Source organism: Anas acuta, chromosome 11, assembly GCF_963932015.1.
Source record: "Anas acuta chromosome 11, bAnaAcu1.1, whole genome shotgun sequence".
In the NCBI taxonomy this organism is placed as follows: domain Eukaryota; kingdom Metazoa; phylum Chordata; class Aves; order Anseriformes; family Anatidae; genus Anas; species Anas acuta.
The window spans coordinates 20,193,273-20,212,617 of NC_088989.1; the positions used below are offsets into that span (position 1 = coordinate 20,193,273).

At 46.9% G+C, this 19,345-nt stretch overlaps 1 protein-coding gene across 5 annotated transcripts in view; it reads right to left on the minus strand.

Annotated features, from left to right (window-relative positions):
* The window catches only part of BICD2 (BICD cargo adaptor 2), an 88,013-nt gene extending 71,772 nt beyond the window's left edge, over positions 1-16,241 (minus strand). For 3 of the 5 annotated variants that reach the window (XM_068694026.1, XM_068694025.1, XM_068694023.1), the window contains exon 1: positions 15,826-16,240. In XM_068694026.1, the coding sequence (XP_068550127.1) occupies positions 15,826-16,086 (261 nt within the window). In that variant the 5' untranslated portion in view covers positions 16,087-16,240. Of the gene's footprint in view, positions 1-15,825 lie in introns of all 5 variants that reach the window. The other 2 variants (XR_011100113.1, XM_068694024.1) reach the window with 2 other exon arrangements.
* Positions 16,242-19,345: the final 3,104 nt, after the last annotated feature.

Consider the following 19,345-nt stretch of genomic DNA (forward strand, 5'->3'; position numbering starts at 1 on the left):
TTGGCCATACAGGCTAGATTAGAGCAACCAGCTACAAACCACTACAGTAGGTAACAAAGATCCACCCAGCTTTCATTCAAAGCAGATATTAGCAGCACTCTCCCGCTGTTACATTTCTTCTTGTACTCCTGCTGCTTGGTTTATACTTGTTTCCCAAGTCAAACAAACAGGCAGTGAGGGATCTTTAGAGAAACCTCTCTTCCTCATCTCCTGTAAAGATAATATATATGATCAACCTGATTTACTAGTAAATCCTAATTACCAAGGGGAAGGAGATGGATGTCTCAACCATGAAACTAGCTGGAATACTATGATCTCTCAACCCTGCCACATATCCATGAAACATAGCACATTTTGACAGGACAGACTTCCTCCAAACTGCCAGGTCATGCCTATGTCCAAGCCTGGCAGCCCTGATGCACAGCCTGCATCCCAGCCCTCAGAGGCAGCTCACCTTCCTAAAAATCAGGAAGGAGGAGTCACAAGCTAAGATCCAAACTTCCAGCCTGGCTCTGCTGCACACAGACAGTTCTGGGTACAGTTTCTCTCCAAGTCACCACTATACTCTCCTCCGCTGGGGACACAGGAGGACAGGAAAGTATGATCAAACATAGTCAGCATTAATCCAGGATTACTCCAGCAAAATATATTTTTTCCTACTCCAGAACCCCACAGAAGTTAAACACAGTTTGCAAGGACAAAGGGTAAAACAATGCAGAATGCAGGGCGGGGGGGGGGGGGGGGGGAGAGAATGACACTTCAAAACTCCTGCAAATAAAAGTTACTAGTAGAATCACTGGAGAAAAAAAAAAGTGTGGGAATACACCTATAAAGCCTGCTTGCTAAAGGCCAGACGCTGACAGAAGACGACCCATCTCTGCATTCCTTTCCTAAGAGGTAAGGCTGCAAGTGTCACAGCAGTCAGCATTCCTTCAGTCCTCCCAAAATCCAGTCAAGCAACTAATATATCTCACATGCCCCGCTTGCTAAAAACTAGATTCAGCTACTTAATCCTTCAGCAAGTATTCACTGCCTAAAAATAAACTGGGGAGTGGGTGGAATCATAAAAATGAGTTCAATCTTTAGAACTGTATCCAAAACTATGGGGTATATTATTAAGCACAATATGTAATTAAAATATATTATTTATATATATATATATATATATATATAAAATATATGAGTAGAACAAGAAGCAGAGTAACAGAATCACAGAATAGTTGAGACTGGAAGGGATCCCTGGAGATCATGTAGTCCAACCCTCCCTCCCTATGCTTGAAGTAGGGGCAGCTACAGCAGGTTGCTCCAGACAGCATCCAGTTGGGTTCAAATGGCTCCAAAGATGGAGACCCCACCACCTCCGAGCCAAGAAAAGAAACTTAGAAAATAAGTTAAGCATGGCACGTTGGGTTTGTGGTTAATTACGTATGTGCTTTGGTTCAGTCTTTATTTTTTATGGACTGTTCTGTAGCAACACAAATACACTAGAGGCTGGAGCTAAACAACTCCATAGCTGGAATTATTCCAAGTGACTCAAATGTGCTCTTAAAATATTTCTATGATTACTGAAGGATCTTAGAACAAGACTTCATTGTAACTGGGCGGCATGGGGGAGTGTTTAAGAACACCCCCACTCCCCAAACACCACTCTAATTTAGCCAGCTAAGTGCAAGCAGTCTCATTTCCCACAGCTTACTTTGGATACTTTGGCTTCAGCCCACCTTTAAATAGCTTCCTGAACTGGACTCTCCATAAAGAACATAGGCTGCAGTCATGCAAAAAGCACTAATTACCCTTAAAAGAAGAAACTACAAAAATAGCTGCCTTGTATTTCACCTATTGTGTCTGAGTCAAATGTGCCTGAAATGAAGCCAGAGGCAAAGCTGCAGGTGGGAGCAAGTAGATGTCATACTTGAAACCCTCGCACACACACATGTTCCTACCACAGATTTCTTTTCCTAAGCATGTCCTGAGCCCTTTCCACCCATCCTAGCCCACAACCATTGCATGGTGAACCTCACGTATCCTCCCTCCCAAGAGATGCCTGCTTGCTGCTGTGTGGAACAGGCCCTGCACCGCTGCCACGGCACCCAGCATGCCACCCCTGAGAAACCACCCCACAACCACGTACGCTCAAGCATCAAGAGATTTATGTGCAAATCTGCTGTAAGGTCAGAGCCAGCAGGCCACCACTGACAAACTTACCTGTCTTGCATGGATAAACTTCTATTTGAAGTTGGCTTTGAGCTAGTTGCAAGTCAGAGAGAGCGCTCTGCCTAGAGGTTACTTACCCTGGGGAGATCACCACTCCTACCCACGGTCACCGTGCCCTACACATAGCAACCTGGGACAGGCTCACCATCTTCCTTTTAACCCAGCTGTCTATATAGTTGTACGTGTGGCAGTGCCATAACATTAACACAGAGCATACAGAAATGACAGCGTAATGGTTACTTTTATATATATAAATATATATATATAGGTACATGCACAAATATATACGTACACACAGCTATACACACACACAAACCCTAATGAATACAACAGTTACACATAGTGATGCCTGATGTTTTAAGAGAAATATGACGTTTGTAACAGAGTGTAACATTAAATTTCAAATAGAACTCCTAGTATCTTATATTTTATGCTAAGCCTTCACTTTTGAAGATCTCTCAGTAGAAATCCTTCATGAGAAAAGAAAGAAGAAACTAAGAAACTTTAGGTTATATAAAGTACTCTGCTCTCCAACTTCAGTGATTTCATAATCAACAATAGTAAAAAAAAAAAAAAAAAAAAAAAAAAAAATCCAACCCCCTGTGGGGTTAGAAGGGAACATATGACCTAAGAGGCAGGAGGCTGGAGCCTGCTGAGCCAAGCAGCTGCAGTTTCTCTTGGTAGGGTGGGAGTAAGGAGCATCGACAGAGCTACCTGTCACCCACCCAGGGTCCAGCTCAGGTCCCCCCCACCCTCAGAGGCTCCCTTTCCTTTTCCAGTCGGCTAAGGCTGTGGCTCTTTCACACACACTACATGTAGGGAAGGACAGGAAGGTGAGAGAAAACACATTTGTTGAAAAAAAAAAAAGTGATTCCTTTAATCTTCTGAAACCAAAGAAATTTTGAGACTGAATTACCAAAAGGATGCATATTAAATTAGGAAATTGAATTCAACAACCATAACCAGAGGGGATCTGAATGAAAGAGCCAGACACTTGTGAAAAGGCAAGCATGCAGACTAAAAGCCAGACGATGAGAGGCAGCTCTAGAACGACCCAACTCCATTTGGGAAAGATGACTTCAAAAAGCCTTTCACAGATCCATTGAATCTCTCAAGGAAAAGTTACTCAGAAAGCAGAAACCAGATCTGTACAGACATCCTTTAAAAAAAAAAATCTAGAAGAGGAAAGAGGAAGCAAAAGCTATCAGACAAGGCTGAACCATCCTCCATCAGCCCAGCTCCAGGAAGGAGGTTTCTGATGAGCACAGGACTGGGCAGCCATGGGGAATGTTTTCTACATGCTCACTGTAACCTAGGTTTTACAGTTAAAAGTTCAGTGCCTAGCTCATGGCTCATTTTCCCCTTCTTACCCTTCTCCCCCCAACTCAACTGGCAGCTGCCAAGGTCTACATAAGAGACTGATTTAGACATCCTTTCATTATACATAAAGAAGTCAGTGATCATAAACATCCCTCAAAATGCATTCTGAAAAAAAAAAAGCATACAATCCAGGTCTTTTCTTCTTGTGTTTAGCTACTGTATGAAAAGAAAAAAAAAAACAACTCATTTTTTTCAGACTTCTCATAATGCTAGAATTCATCAGATTTCACTGGACACGTGCGTATGTACACAGAGAAGAAACAAAAACACAGGTGGCTGCCTCCTGCTGCACGCCACTCAATACACATCTATGCTTTATTAACTTCCAGTGTCAAATACAAATTGATATGGTGTTCGTTGTGTGTTGTGGGGAAATTTGTATTTATATTGAGTAGGTCTGATGTGTTCACAAAGATTTCTTAATGCAATTGAGAGGGTCACATGGAATTAGCCAAGTCCATCCACTTGGTATGTAATTGCCTGCACTGCACCACAAGTGTGAGAGAAAAGGCTCATCCTGTGGACTGCTTTTAAGGGAGTTTTATCAAGAATTGATTAAGTACATAAGTTTCACTTGAAAATAACTTTTAGAATTTCAGGGTGTACTTCCTTTCTCACAAGGGTAAAAAGAATTAGAAATTTAATCTCTAAACAAAACTAAAGGAATGAATTTTAATCCAAGATTAGTCTCTAGTAGTAATACCTAAAATCTAAAATCCCTTTCCTTCAGCTGACTTTCTTACAAATTTAATGAGGAAACATCCTTAACAGACTCGTTGACACAGTAAAGAAACTTGTGATGCTGTAAACTGAGGATATAGGAGGACAGTTCAAAAAAACAAAAACAACACAACTAAGCTTGCTCTTTCAAAAAGCAAACAAGATATTTCACTGCCACAAAGTTTTTGGCTGTTTCCACCCTTCCACTGCTTCAAATTTATTTAAAACAGCTGTGCTCACAGAACAGCCATCCCCATTTCCTGCCCATTAAAACACTCCCAACCCATTTCAAATAAATGGAGGGAGAAAAACAAGACAAAAATCTGATACTGCAACTGCAGAATGAAATCCAAGCATTTCCAAGGGCGTCTCTCGCCTTCCAGGCTGCAAGATGCTGGCTCTCCCACCAAACACCGAGCCCCAGCTCCAAGGAAATGCTAGCAAATGCCTTCCCTCTCGTCAGGAAAGAAAGGTCATTGCTGTCCTGGTCATTAGATTTCAGGGTCCGCCTGCATTCCCGTTAAACCTCCCATTTGGTAAGTAATTAGAGCACCAACACAGACTATACTTTTTTGTTGATTTTAGAAAAGTTGCTACAAAGGCTCTTTGAAAGCATGAGCTTTAACTCACATTAAACTCAAAGCAGCTCCAGAGTTAAGGGCATGATTTGGTGTATGCATTTGTTTATGTTAAGGGGTTAGCAGTACAAACATCTGCACAAGGTTAGATGCTCAGTTAACACTTCATACATGCGAGTCCAAAACTGTATGAGGAGTATCAGAGGTCTATTTGGCATTTAAAACCCAGCTACCGGAGTCATGGAATATTTGCTATTCCAGAGATAAGGGGAAAATGCTGGGGCAGTTCAGGGATTTCCTAGCCTTTGTCATTGCACAAAAGAAACAAATAAACCTAATTCTCAATTTCTCCTGCCTCTACCTCTAGCTCTGAAAGACTGCAGGCATGTATATACATTTTTTTTTAATTATTTTTTTTTTAAGGCACAATTCCTGATGTCTTGGCATTTAACTCTTGCAATATTGCCAATATATATTCAGTGCACAAAGCCAAGATTTCGCCTATTTAGGCCACAGCAGCACCTTTCTCTCTCTTGAATAGGTCTCCAATAGAAGTTAGGGCAGAGATCTCCTCTGCGCATCCAGTGCAAGTCCAGCACATGGCAGAAGAGAGACTTTGAATGTTTTATGTCCCTCTCACTTCAGTTAGCTTTTCTGGCAATACTGTCATAACTCACATATGAGTCAGTCATATCAGAATGGTCTCTAACCCCACTGAACTCCCACAGGCTGAATAATCAGATGTGAGAAATATCTTATTAATTAGGAAAATAAATTACAATTCTTCCCTCCTCAGCTCTATGCAAGCTTTGCAGTTGATGGGAGGGGACAGACAAATGCCTTCCTGTCCACCCAAAACAGCTCTGAACACCAAAGTGCCAAGAAGAACACAACCATTATCTCCTAGTGTAAACAGACTAAAAAAGTTATACGATGTTTGCTAAACTGATTGTGGATTGAATCAGTGACAAAGCAACCCAAGAAGCATAGAAGCATTAAGGTTGGAAAAGACCTCCGAGATGATCTGGTCCAACCAAAGTTTATATTTGAAAGAAAAATCTTATAAAAAAAATATGGAAGGAAAGAAATTGTGATGCAAAACTAAAAATAAATCCAATGTAATGCTCCAAATTGCAATCCACTTCACCTGCCTTCTTTTTCTCATCAGAAAAGGAAGACCACAAGCAATGCTGAATAAACCTGTCTTAGCAAGGGGATATTCGGATTTAACAAAATGTTGGTGTTTTCATGCACTTGGAGTTAACTCATTTGCACTATTTAAATGCAGATTTAGTGTAGCTACACAGTATGCTAAGGATCCCACTTCCACACTATACTTACTTGCCATGTACACAGAAGACAGATTTTTACATGACAGGATCTCATTCATCTTGAAAGCCAGCCAGCCATTCAAATTTAAAAACAACCATCCATATTGTTATGAAAGACCAGAGAGCTGGCTGACAAAAGCTAGAGCAGTCAGATTTATTTAAGATTACAAAGCTTATCATTCCATTGTAGCTGGGAGAAAAGAAAATCAGGGTCTTTTTCTGGAGGACAAGGCCAGGACAAAGCCTCCTTAAAGTACTGACGCTGCAGAGGGTGAACAAAGGCTTGCATTTTCTTACACATTTCGTCACACTAAATATGTCGCTGTATTCAAAATGCAAATGCTTTTTTAAAAGCCTCTGCCTACCACTACAGCTGTAAGATGTAGGAGAATATATCCCAATAGTGTTGAGTGACAGAATGAAAACCATTACCGAGCGTGTAAAATAGACTTCTGCAATGAGAAATGCCAAAGATTGAAGCCAAAAATGTTGGAAGAAGAAAAAAGAACCACGAAGAACAACAGGTATTTGAGGAAGGGAGAAAAATGACACCTCTTGTTGTAGGTCAAGCCTCACTGTTATTGACATTACAGCCATCAAACTATGTACATTTCTATAAGTCTGAAGGGGACAAGAAAATCTGACCTGGAAATGAAGAAATCAATTCCTGTTCCTCACTCCAAGAGAGCTGATTTGTGTTATATATATAAACCTGATTTTTAAACAGTGGAGAAAGCTTGTGTTTAACCATTTCTTGGTTAAAAATCAAATACTTGATAAAAGTGTCACCAGAATGAGCCAAGGGGAAGTGCTTACGTAGCTGCTGAACACAGTGAATCAAAGACACATATCAGGCTGGACCCTTATTCACACAGATACAGGCTTCAGAAAATTACTGGATTAAACTGTGCCATGGGAAAGTTTAAATCATGAATGTTACTGAATGGTTCCATCTAAACCAGAGATCAACTTTTTTTTTTTAGGAAAGTAAGTTTTGGCAAAGTGATCTTTCTTCTTTTGACAGAACATTCCAAAGCTGAGGGCACACGCTACACGACTATTTTTTCTGCTCAGAGACTCTTGGGAATAGTTGTATTCACCCTACAATAGCTGATTCCTATTTCAAAGGCCAGAATGCCCTCTCCAAATGAAATCAGAGCAAACCACAGAATAATCACATACTGCCTGCCCAAAAAACGCGTTCTTTCAACTTCCTTCCTGCCGCCCCTGTGCCACGAGGTCCCACTCATGCACCAGCAGGGCACCCCAGCAGGCTGTGATGGGGCCACACTTCTCCCTGCATGCCTGCAGCCCTGCACGCAGGGAGCCTGGCAAAATCCCTGTGGGGCTGGAAACATGCAGTGCCCTTCTGCATGCGGCACAGCAAGCTACCAACAAATGTCTTTCCTCGAGTATCTGAAAAATAAAAAGGGGTTTTGACCTCAAAAGGGGCCTGTTGATGCAACTAAGTCTGCACATAGGAAGTAACAAAACCTGGTTGGTTTGGGCAGGCTGGAGGGCAGTTAAAACATCTGTTTGGTCTGCAGTGATATTGGAGAAATAAGCTTGTTCATCCACTAAGCCAACACGCTGCTTTGCTTAGGAGCCAGTGCTAGACTAGCAGGCAGTTCTGTTCAGCACCGACGCAGAGAGGCTTCCGACTGAATTTACAGCCGTAATACTTCACTGCCTGCAGCGCAGCGCTCAGCTGCACGGCTTCACAGGCTCGCTAAGATCCAAGCCGCACGTTGGCAGCAATTAAGGGGTAAAAACAAAGATTAAGGAGACAAAGGACTGCGGCATAGCGGCGGGGCGGGCCGTACAGCCCGCTGCAGCACACCGCCAGACATGCCAGTCATTTCTGCGGGAGCTACACAGGCCCTAATATGGAACGGCTGCTCCCATCCCAAGTGCCAAACATGGCCCTGGGACTGCAGGGAAACCTATTTCTGACTAGGCTTGGGTCAAAATCCCTAGTTCGGCCCACATCCACTCCAGCCACGTGGTTTGCTTGGTCAAGTACTTTCTGGGCACTCCCCCCGAGCCTGCCTCGGCCTGCTTTGGCCTGCCTGCTGACAAGACGAGGGACAGAGGGCTTTTGGTCCTGTCAGGCCAGGGACAGAGGGCTTTTGGTCCTGTTGGTGGGCTTTTGGTCATGTTGGGCCAGGAATGGAGGGCTTTTGGTCCTGCCACCACCTGCAGCACAAGCCTAGGCCAAGCTGGGGACAGAGGCAGCATCTGCTGCATGGGGCGCATCCAACCAGTCTAGGGAGAAGAGCTGGGGAGAAAGGAGCAGAGGTAAGGCACGAGATGGAGAGAAGGAAGAAAAGGGCTGGAGAAAAGGGGAAATAATGAAGAGGCACCATTCTGCAGCTTTTCCACTTAAAACCTGCTATTCTCCAAAATGGAGGCTCCTACGTTCATTTGGATGGCAAAATTTATTTATGTCACTTCCCTCTGCTAAGGCTTTTTGGATCATATTTCAAACCCATGTTATACTCCTCTGTTGCTCAGTTACAGATCTGAACAAACCATTCTCTGCAGTCTGCCAAACGCAGAGAAAGAAAGCGAATGAATGCCTGGAGGATGAATCACCCTCTGGAAGTCATCTTATGGCCCCACACTGCTGCAGATTAGTCACAACCTCACATACAGTAGAGTGAAAGAGGAAATGGTGAATCCATTAACTCCAGGGCAGCACACAGCCCTGCTAACTGCTGTTCCCACCCCCTCACCCCGCTCCTAGGAAAAACAGGCACTTGTCCAAATCATTAGAATTTTCTTTCAGGTTCGAAGAAATATGTTCCTAAATTCAAAGGGATATATTGGGTATTAATACCCCTGAAACTACAGAGTTTGTTCCAGCAGTTTTTGAAACAGCCAGCGAGAATTGTGATTTGAAACGTGTAAACTGCAGGGATCACCACAGCAGAGTCTAAAGAAAACCCCTGCGCAGCCGGACGCTGAGACTTTCAGTTTAGGTGCAGGATGTCTGACGCAGCAGGGCTGCACAAACATCCGCCCCCACCAACGGGATGTGCGGGCACACAGCAAGCAGTCCGGTAGCGGTGCCCACCAGAACCCCTCCAGCTTCATTCAAGCCCTCAGCAAAACCGCTTGGAAGAAACCTGCCCCTACAGCACCTGGGCAGAAGAGCTGCCAGCATGCGGTAGTTCACACAGCATTCCTCCTGCCAAAGCCGTCCACATCTCCCTGTCTTCACGCTCCCTGAACACCCAGCAGCCCCATCCCGCAGCCCACCACCCCAAATCTGAAGAGCCTCAGCTCTGAAGTGCCCATATCTGGAACTGCATGCCAATGGATGCCCAATTTGAGTGTCTAGTAGGAACAGCCTCTCTGGGTAAAGACAAAGTGCTGCAAGAGGGACCCACGAGCACCCTGCGGTACGGGTCATGCTATTCAGGCAGCAGTGTCACAGTGGAGCTCAGCATTAGACCAGCTGCAGGTGCATCCACCACCTGCTGCTGCTGTAACCCAGCCTCAGTGCTGCGGTACCTGCACCACCACTTGCAGCGCACGGGGGTCCCAAATCAGGGAACTGACCTAATCTGAAAGCAAAAGAAACCTGCTAACAAAAACATAAAAAGGGAAATTTGCCTCCGTTCCAGAGCACAGATCACTGTATCCGCCCCGCCAGCACAGCCAACACTAGGCACTGCCATGCTTCCAGGGAAAAGATATGGAGCAGATGGGACTACAGCTGCCAAACTTGTTTTGTGAAACCTTGAATTTAATCAAATGTAGAAAATTCAAAACAAACTTATGTTTGTTGGATGGTCAGGGACAGCCCTCGTTCCTGGCCAAGGCACGGACAAGCATAAAAAAAAAAGAAACAGCACAGTTCAAGTCCCAGCTCTCAGCTGAGACTACAGAAACTTAAGGAAAACCACTACTTCTGATTTTTTTTTATTTTTTTTTTTTTTACTACTCTAACCAGGACAGCCACCCAAAGGTCTTAACTATTCTACCAAATATTTATTGATGTTCTGTTAAATAGTATGAAGTGCATTTTGTAGGAAAAAGCACAAGAAGAAAGTTAGGCATCTCTATGAGGAAACCATTACTCCACTTCTAGAATAACATAATCTTTCTGATTTTTAACAAGCCAAATGAAGCAGCATTGGCAAAGAAAATTAAGTTAAAAACACAAAGACTTACAGGTTACTATTTCCAGTACAGCAGGTAAAACTGGAATGCTTCACTGTTCAGGTTTGTTTTCACAAAAATACAGATATGCAAGAAAGGCAGCTTTTCCAAAACACAGTAGCAGGTGTCCACACTGCTCCAGACATCAGATTAAATTACAGGTGGCTGTATTCGTAATGTAATCCAATCATAATTTATCAAAATATTTTAAGTTCCTTGGGGGCTGCTGACCCCCCCCCCCCCCCCCAGGTTTGTCCTACTTCAGACCAGAGACATCAATTCCATCCTCTCCTTACATTTTAAGCGTGGCAGGTGTTAGAGTCTGTCCAAGTAATAACCACCATTAAATCCATAAGAGAAGTTCACAGAAGTATTTTCTATCAGCACGTGCAAAACTGATCAGTTCCCCAACAACTTGTAGCTGTCCTTTTTTTATTCTACACTTACATACATACAACCAGAAACAACTTTGGCCTAACAAGGTCTATCTGGGAAAACCAAACCAAACCAGCACACACTTCCCTTATTTTACACACTAACTCCTTTGATTTAACAGTGGTAGATGGCTGGGTGTAACGTCAAACACCAATAGGGTCCTTCCCTTTCAACATGACCTCTGAATATTTGTCAGGAGGAGGATGCAGACATGTACCTAAGGCCTTAGGGGTATTGCTACTGAACATCATTACCTACCGTGGAAAGACCTGGTGTCAAGCAAGTGCTGAACTACGGGCACAGAGGGTTTAATCCCCATCTGCCACTGGCTCGTTATGTGACTTTAACCTACCCATTTCTTTCCTCTGTCCTTATGTTCCATCACACAGAACGAGCATAGCAATACAGCAGCACAGTAGGTAAAATGCTTTGAAAGTAAAATCCAATAATGAGCTTTTATGTCAATAAGGCATTCAGCATTTTTCCCCAACAGGAAAGGGCATGATTGCTTCTCCCCTTCTGAATATACATAGTGCAAATGTTAAACCAGCCCTGCGTCCAAGTAACTGTTACATAGGTAAGTGAATTAACCAAAGCCAAACTTCCCTCTGTGATCAGATAGCGTACGCTCCATTTGAGCAGTATATTCAAATAAGAGGCACCAATATTTCAGCCTGGGCATGTATCAGCTCACTAGCAGAACATGCCCCGCTTTATCTTAATGAGAAATGAGGCAGCTCAAGGTTTCACTTGCAAGCTGCCTGAGAGAAACATTCAGGCCTGTCCAGGAGTCCTCTACAGTGGGTTCGTGGCACGCAGTGCAGTCAGTACGTAGTCCTGGAAGGCAAAAAACAGAACCAAGAGCCGCTGCCACCCTACAGAGAACCGAACAGTCATGTGCAGCTCACTGCTCTCTCTCCTGGCATTCTGCAGTCACCTCAAATAACTTTTCATGTTAACTGAAGATTTGGTTAACATTTTCCCTTTGTCTTCCCCTCCCTAAAAAAAATAATTAAAATGTAAAGTTATTTGGCATACTCTTCTGAATTGTTTAACATTTGCAGTACTTTTGTATTGGCTTGCCCATCACAGGTACACCTGGACACTCAGCCAGCTACACAACACCCTTACCGTGCACCTGCTTCTGTTACTGGGTGCATTTGATGCTCTCAAGAGCACAACTTCAAGACACCACATGAAAAAGAAAAAAGCGTAAGGGAAACAAAAAACAAACAAACAAAAAGGCAGGCTATATTTTGCTTAAGCCCAAATAATATCAGAGACAACAACAGGATGCTTGTTTTATTGCTGCTCTTCTTTCATTTGTAAGCTTTGCCACCCACCTCTCTCCCTGAAAGCACAAAGGAGGCCTTCTCATTAGCTGTGATGTACTGACACCTGCTCTCAGGATTTAAGGACAGCCACAGTCTACTTGCACACTTCTACATTATTACAGAAATAAATAATTCATAATATAATCGCGTCCCTGCTTTCTGAAGGTTTAAATGCAAGTCTACCACCACCACAACATACACATCTAATCTGAAAGTACCTTTGGACAGCAGCCAGCTTCATATCTCACCCTACAGTTAGCCATAAATCTAACTGACACCTCAAAAGCAACTCAGAAGTACTGAACGAAGCAGTAACACCTCTTCGAAGCCAGCCTTCCCAGCCACATTCTGCTGCAAATCACCAGGACGCCAACAGCCGAATTCCCACACCAAGAGCCGATCCTGCACACCTTCCCCACCAGTGTGGAAATTTTGGCTGGGGCAGGTAGGCAGCCCTGGCATTTGTACAATTAGCGCCAACACAGACAAAGGCTCACGGGATGCCTTCTGAGCTGAACACCGCCTGCGGAAACAACTCTTTGTTGCTTCATCTCCTAGCGGGGAGAAAAGGATGATCAAAACCCTAGGCATACAATGTGATGTAGTATTTCACTGGAAGCCAGCATCCCATCTCTCTGAACTGGGAAATGTATTTTTAACCTGTGACATTTAATAAGATTTGATATTAATTTCATTTTACAAAGGTAAGGATGGGACCAAAATAGACAGTAAGTGTACCTGGGAAGACAGCTTGCATTGTCTTTTCATTTGATATCTCAAATGAAAACTGTAGAAGAAACACAGCACAAATTACCCTGAGAGGGGTTATGTGAGATATAAGCCAGCACGTGAATAGATAAAAGGACAAATACACTCTCCGAGGACCCCAACTAAAGAGTTTTGTGCAAAGCCTACGTGCAAGGAGAGGACAGCTCCCCAGTTTTATCAGGATGATAATTGCAAATACCATATGTACAAAGGTATCTTTGCAAAGTGGGGTACAGCAATGAGGATAGCACGTGCACTTACCAGAGAGATAAAGCTGGGGAGTTACGGCTAGGAAGTTCTGCCACAATCAGACAGGGGGGAGAACCTGGCCAGAAAGCTGTGCAAGATCTGACAACCGCAGCCGAAAAGCCTGTACTCTCAACGAGCTACATTATAAAGTTCCAAAGGCCAGAGCTCATTTACCTATGGTATGAATAGAGCCAGGACACAGGATGCTTCATAATATTAAACAAATTAAAGTATATCCAAATTTACAACAGCCAGCAGGACAGGAAACTTTGATAGCACTCAGCATAACATGGCCTTGTGCTACCCAGCTCTCTAGATGCAGTGGGGGAACAGAACAAGAATCTAAGAGACTGGAATTCTTTTTTAAAGGCTGCATAAAGTCATGATAAGAAGGGACAGAAAGCACCCCTTTTCCAGTCAGACACCCCACCTGCAATTCCCCTGCTTTCCCCAGGAGCAACCTCGTGTAACCCAAGGTGAAAGCCCTTCGAACTAGAGCTTGCTCTGCGGCAAGCCTCGTGTGCAAGGCTCCTCTAAACATGCCTGAGAAAAGCAAGAAGTTACATAAACAACAAAGAAGATAAACTCCTCCTCTGAGAACATGCCTCATGCATCTGCTAAAGGTTTACAAGATCTAATGAAGACCAGATTCCTCTGCAGCATCACAAGAGAGCTAGAGGAGCGATGTTTTTCTCCCTGTGTAGGATGACTAGCAGAGTCCTCAAACCATTCCCAGAATTGTTTGCCTCCCAGGTTTTGACTTAATTACAACAGGACATGCACACACAAAGCAAATCTTCCAGAATATTAAAAGCAAAAAGGGATGAATCATTGCTGATCCTGACTTTTTTTTTTTCCCAAAAATCTCTCTTACAAGTCTCTGAAATGCTGTAGCCCAAAAAGAACAAAACCAAGTTGTCTTCAACCCTTCTCCCACCTGAAGGACTACACACACAACGCCCATGCAGGCACAGCCCAGGGAGTGAAGTGCCACCTGTGGCTGGGACAACCCAGCTTCCACACGCGGGTCAGGTGCTGGCTTGCTGGATGAGGCTGGACCTGTCCGTGCGCCTCTCGCCCAGAGCCACATCTCCCCACCCCACCTACCAAACGTGTTTGCTGATTCCTCCCTCCCCTTAGCACAACCCCATCACTCTCCCCTCCTTTCCGATGCTGTTTCTAGTACCCTGGACTCCCAGGTGGCACGGCCGCTTCCCAGAGGTGGTCAGGCCAACACATCTGGGCACCCTGACAGTCAGAGCTGAGCTGCTTTCAAGTGGCTTTGGCTACAGCGGTCCCTCAGTTCTGCCTGCATTTGGTTAACAAGTTTATAGCTATTTAATGCAAACTAATTAACCTCCTCTGCTTATACTTGTTTAACATAATAAAAGCAAAATAAAGCCCCATTTAGAAGACCAAAAGACACACAGGATGCAGGAAGTGAGGGCGTTCACAAGTTCAGCTGAATTTGTGCAAATCCATCTGTATTTACTTCCCCTTTGAAATACTGTATTGCAATGTGACATCCCTTTCCATCTGACATGAGACGAACCAAAGACCAAGAGGACATAGGCTGCACCAGTCAAATAAATCCACATGCATTTACATCTCAGGCTGTATCAGATCTTTTGCAAATAAGGCGAGGCCTAAGTCAACTCAAAAGCAGCACATGGTTTGCCTGCATAGAAGCAGTCACCAAAATAACCAAGAGCTCAGGCAGACAAACGTGTTCCCATGGGACTCAGGGCACGGCAGACTGGCAGGACATCAGCTACCCTCACAAGGAGAGGTAACCGTGGGTCTGCAAGTCCCGACACGGCAGTGCCGCTCCGTGCAAGGACTCTTCCTACGGTGGTGCACTTCTGATCTTCCATAAGGAAAACACAGGCATCAGTTGACGCAGTAAAACATAGCACCTCTTCTGACAAAGCTTACTTTGTTGCAAGGATTAGATGGCATCTGGGGTTTCTTTAAAAAAAAATTCAAATAGAACTGCACGGAAGCATAGCTACGTGAACCAAAGCCCGCTGGGTTATTCTCACGGTAGCCGGCATCAAGTCGTTGTGGGAGAACCCTCACACTGGTGTCAGACCAGCACAGGAGCAGGTCGGTGACAAGCCCTGCCTCGTGCTGTGCTCGGAAGATGCGGCCCAGGGCGCCCATCAGTGCCCGACCCAGGGCGCCCATCAGTGCCCGGCCCAGGGCGCCCACCAGTGCCCGACCCAGGGCGCGCATCAGTGCCCGACCCAGGGCGCCCATCAGTGCCCGACCCTGGGCGCCCATCAGTGCCCGACCCTGGGCGCCCATCAGTGCCCGGCCCGGGGCGCCCATCAGTGCCCGGCCCGGGGCGCCCATCAGTGCCCCCTGCTCGCCCCGTGCCCCTCCTGCTGCGAGGCGCGGGCACGCAGCGGCCCCGCTCCCCGCTCGCTGTGGGGGCTCAGCGGGGCACCCAGAGCAGGGGGGGGCTCCCCCACCGCCAGCTCCCGGGGCCGGCAAACACCCCGCGAGGGGCGGCGAAGCCTTTTCGTGCCGAGCCAGCCTTCTGCCCTCCACGGCGCCGCGCAGGCTCTGGGCGCCCCGTCCCTCCGGGCAGCCGGGGCCGCCGCCCTCGCCGTCCCCACGGCCCCCCCGGTGCCCCCGGCCGCCCACCTCCTTGAGCTGCTCCATCTCGGCGCGGATGGTCTCGTACTCGAGCTCCAGCTCCTCGTACTGCTGCTTCAGCTGCTGCTTCTCCTCCAGCACGGCCAGCCCGTACTCGGCCGCCTGGATCTTCTCGCGGGTGGTCTCGCCCAGCTCCTGGCAGAGCCGCTTCACCTCGCTGCGCAGCCACTCGGGCTCCGACTCCATCACCAGCCGCCCGTACTCCTCCTCCTCCTCCGCGCCCAGCGACATGTCGGCTCCCCGCGACATGTCGGCAGCCGCCGCCGGCGAACGCCTCCCCGCTCCTAGCAGCCGCGGCCCGCCATGGCCCCCCCGCCGCCGGCAGAGCCCCCCCGGGCGGCCATGCAGGGCCCGGCCGCCCCCCGCCCCCTGCCCGGCTCCGCTCCGCTCCGCGCCGCCGGCCCGGCCCCGAGCGCCCAGCGCAGTGAAATCATTCAAAAGGCACGGCCGGGCCGGCGCCCCGCGGCACGCTGGGGCTTGGAGTCCCCGCCCCGCGCCCGCCCCGCGGGGAGCGCCGCCCGCGGGACTACAGCCCCCACAGTGCACCGCGCGGGGCGGCGGCCGCCCCTCGCACGCGCGGCGCCCGGAGGGAGCGGAGCGGCCCCTGGCGGCCGCGGGGGGGGCAGCGCCCGGGGACCCCGGGAGGGAAGCGCCCGGGTGGGCGCCCCTGGGGCTGGGCCTGGGCCTGGGCCGGCTCTGGGCGCCCCGCTGGAGCTGGAGCCGGAGCCGGAGCCGAACCACATCCCGGCCCCCCGGGGTGCCTGCTGAATGCAAGGCGCCGTCAAGGGCTAGCAGCTAGCGTTAGGGTAGCGGTCAGAGCCTGCCTTCCAGCCGCAGAAACGTGTGTGCTGCGAGGGACTCAGTGCAACCTGCAGCAGCCCGGCTCGTCAGGCACAGCCGCACAAGGGAAACCTAATTCAGCCCAGGCAGGGCTGTGGCAGAAAACTGGCCACCAAGCACACGTCCCTGGCGGCTAGCCCCTTGGCAGCGAGTCCCAGGGCGGCTGGGAGTCAGCAGGCTTCAGCAAGAGCTGAAAATAAAAAGACAGCTACTCCTTACAGAGCTAACAGCAGGCAGCATCACACGCGCTGCCGTCAGCCCCAACAACTGACGTTCACACCAAAGAGCTAACCCTGTCTCGTTCTTTACAGTGTTTCACATCTCCAGGCAGTTGCTCCATCAAGCTCGCCATCTGCCCTGTGTTCCCCAGCATCAGCACCCTGAGGAGGGCACACCACGGCCCAGATGCTCACCTAGCACAGAACTGCCTGAGAAGCAGGGAGGAGACCTGCTGCAACAAGCTCCGCTGGCATAAGAAGCCGTGAGTCAGTAATACGTGGGGAGCTTCACCACACCGCTTGAAAAGGGAGCTGCCAAGCAGGCAGGAAGAAGCCATCAGCTGTTGCTACAGGTTGCACCACTGCGCAGGTACAGCGGCAATGGCACGGGAGGTAGGCACAGAAATTGGGATACTCATGGACACTCATTTCTCCACCACAGGTAGAATTAATTCCTACAGCGCACTGAAGGCAGAACAAAGCCAAATACCTCCCTTGGTTGGGCCGCTGTATGTCATAAGCGGCTCTGCAGAGGCGGTGTGAACAGGCCCCGGCTTCACACCCAGGCAGGGGAGGTGATGGCTTCACCCTGCCGGCAGCACCAGAGCAGTCTGACTCCCTGCTGCTTCACCCTCCTTCAGCACACCCAGCACAGTCTGGAGTTTTTTCATTATCAAAAAGAATTGGTAAAAAACTTGCAAGAGAATGCCAAACACAACACAAACAATTACATGCTTGAGCACTCCACGAGGTCTAGGACACAAAGCACCACCTCAGCTCATAGCTGCAGGGGTTTTCCAAGGTATTTTCAACTTCTGCCTGTGCTCATCATGCTTTTCCCTGGTAAACCCTTATCTCTTTAATAAACTGCTTAATGTCTGAATTGTACCTCTTAGCCATGCACCTGCCTTGGTCAGTTCTTCATCAGGGCCTGGAGTTCCACATGCCTCACGTGCAGGGATGTATTTCTGCCGTAAGCACGGATGCAGCACTGAAACAGTTGCCTGAGACCTAAGAAGTAGGAATTTGATGTCCTCACCTTATGGCAGGTATATGAAATTCCTTTAGCTTTTTCCCTTCAAAATTCCTCAGGAAAGATCTTATTTGTTAACAATGAGCATCTAGTTTGCCTACATCTGAAAATACTCGTACTCTGCGTAACCAATACCTCCACAGTGGTACAGCGTGAAACCTCCAGGCTGCCCCGTTTTGTGGGAAGCTGACGGCAAGCTCTGCCCCTGCGTTACCTCCTAGGAGAACTCCTGGCCCAGGCAGCCCCAACAGGCCCACCAGCAGCTTGGCTTTGTGCTGGCCCACCGATGGGCTGAGGGAGGGGATGGCAGGCTGACGCTGCCTGCCTCCAGACCTGCTGTGATTCTACCAGAAACCTGAGACTTCAGCTTTTTTTTTTTTTTTTTTTTTCCCAAGGAATGTGCTGCATCGGTAAATTCTAGTATTACACCCCAGGGGGATCTATTAAAATCTAGGTAGTTACTTCATAATGAATTTTGCAGATTTGGATTTGGACACAGAGAAGTGCCTCTGACAGGTGTCCTCAGTGAAGACGCATCTGATGATGAAAAAAAGGAAAGAGAGGCCGAGAGGTGGGGTGTCACTGAGGTTCACTTAAAGTCAGTAACATTTCCTCAAAGTTACTTTTAATTCCTCCATTTTTGTGTCCCCAGGATTTAATGCGCTTAGCCTACATGCTTAGCATACATACAGCTCTCCCTTTCCAGATGACATGGGTATGAAAACAAAGATTTAGTACCATTTCCATAAAACTAAATCCTCATGTAGAGGCTTCTTCACTCTCTTGCACTGGATTTATGCTGCTGTAACACCCTGATGTCACTGCATGACATAGAACATTTGGGGGGGGGGGAGGTTAAGCATTCTGATTCTTTTATAAACCCAAGTGAGGAAAATAAAAGCATTGTCTCTTGGACTCTCCTCCACACCATGTTTTAAAGTATTAGGATTTCTTCTCAAATCTGTGGCATTTCATGTTTTTCTTTTGTCTTCCCCTAATCAGTAGCATTGCTAATCCCATGCACTCACAACTAATTAATCCATAAATATTTATAATAATCCATACTGGGTTGTTCTCTTCTGCCTCATACTTTCTGAGCCTTCATTGTGCTCAGGTTTTACTCTATAAATCTGGGCTCAAACAAATTAGCTAACCTTTTGTGCTGCTCCTTTCCAGAAGCTGGAATTTGCTTGTAACAACTTACTCTCAGGATGTGGGGCTTCAGTTCCCATCCTGAAAACTGCTGGGTTTATAATTAAATTGTAAGACCTGACTAGTTTTTGAGATTGAGATGAGCGAATCAACTCACAATAGCTCAAGTGACCTCACTTCATATTTATTTCGTAGGGCATTCTTAAAACCAAGATTTGTTACTAGGTTTCATACTGTGTTATTTTGCTAAACTACCCTGCCCAGG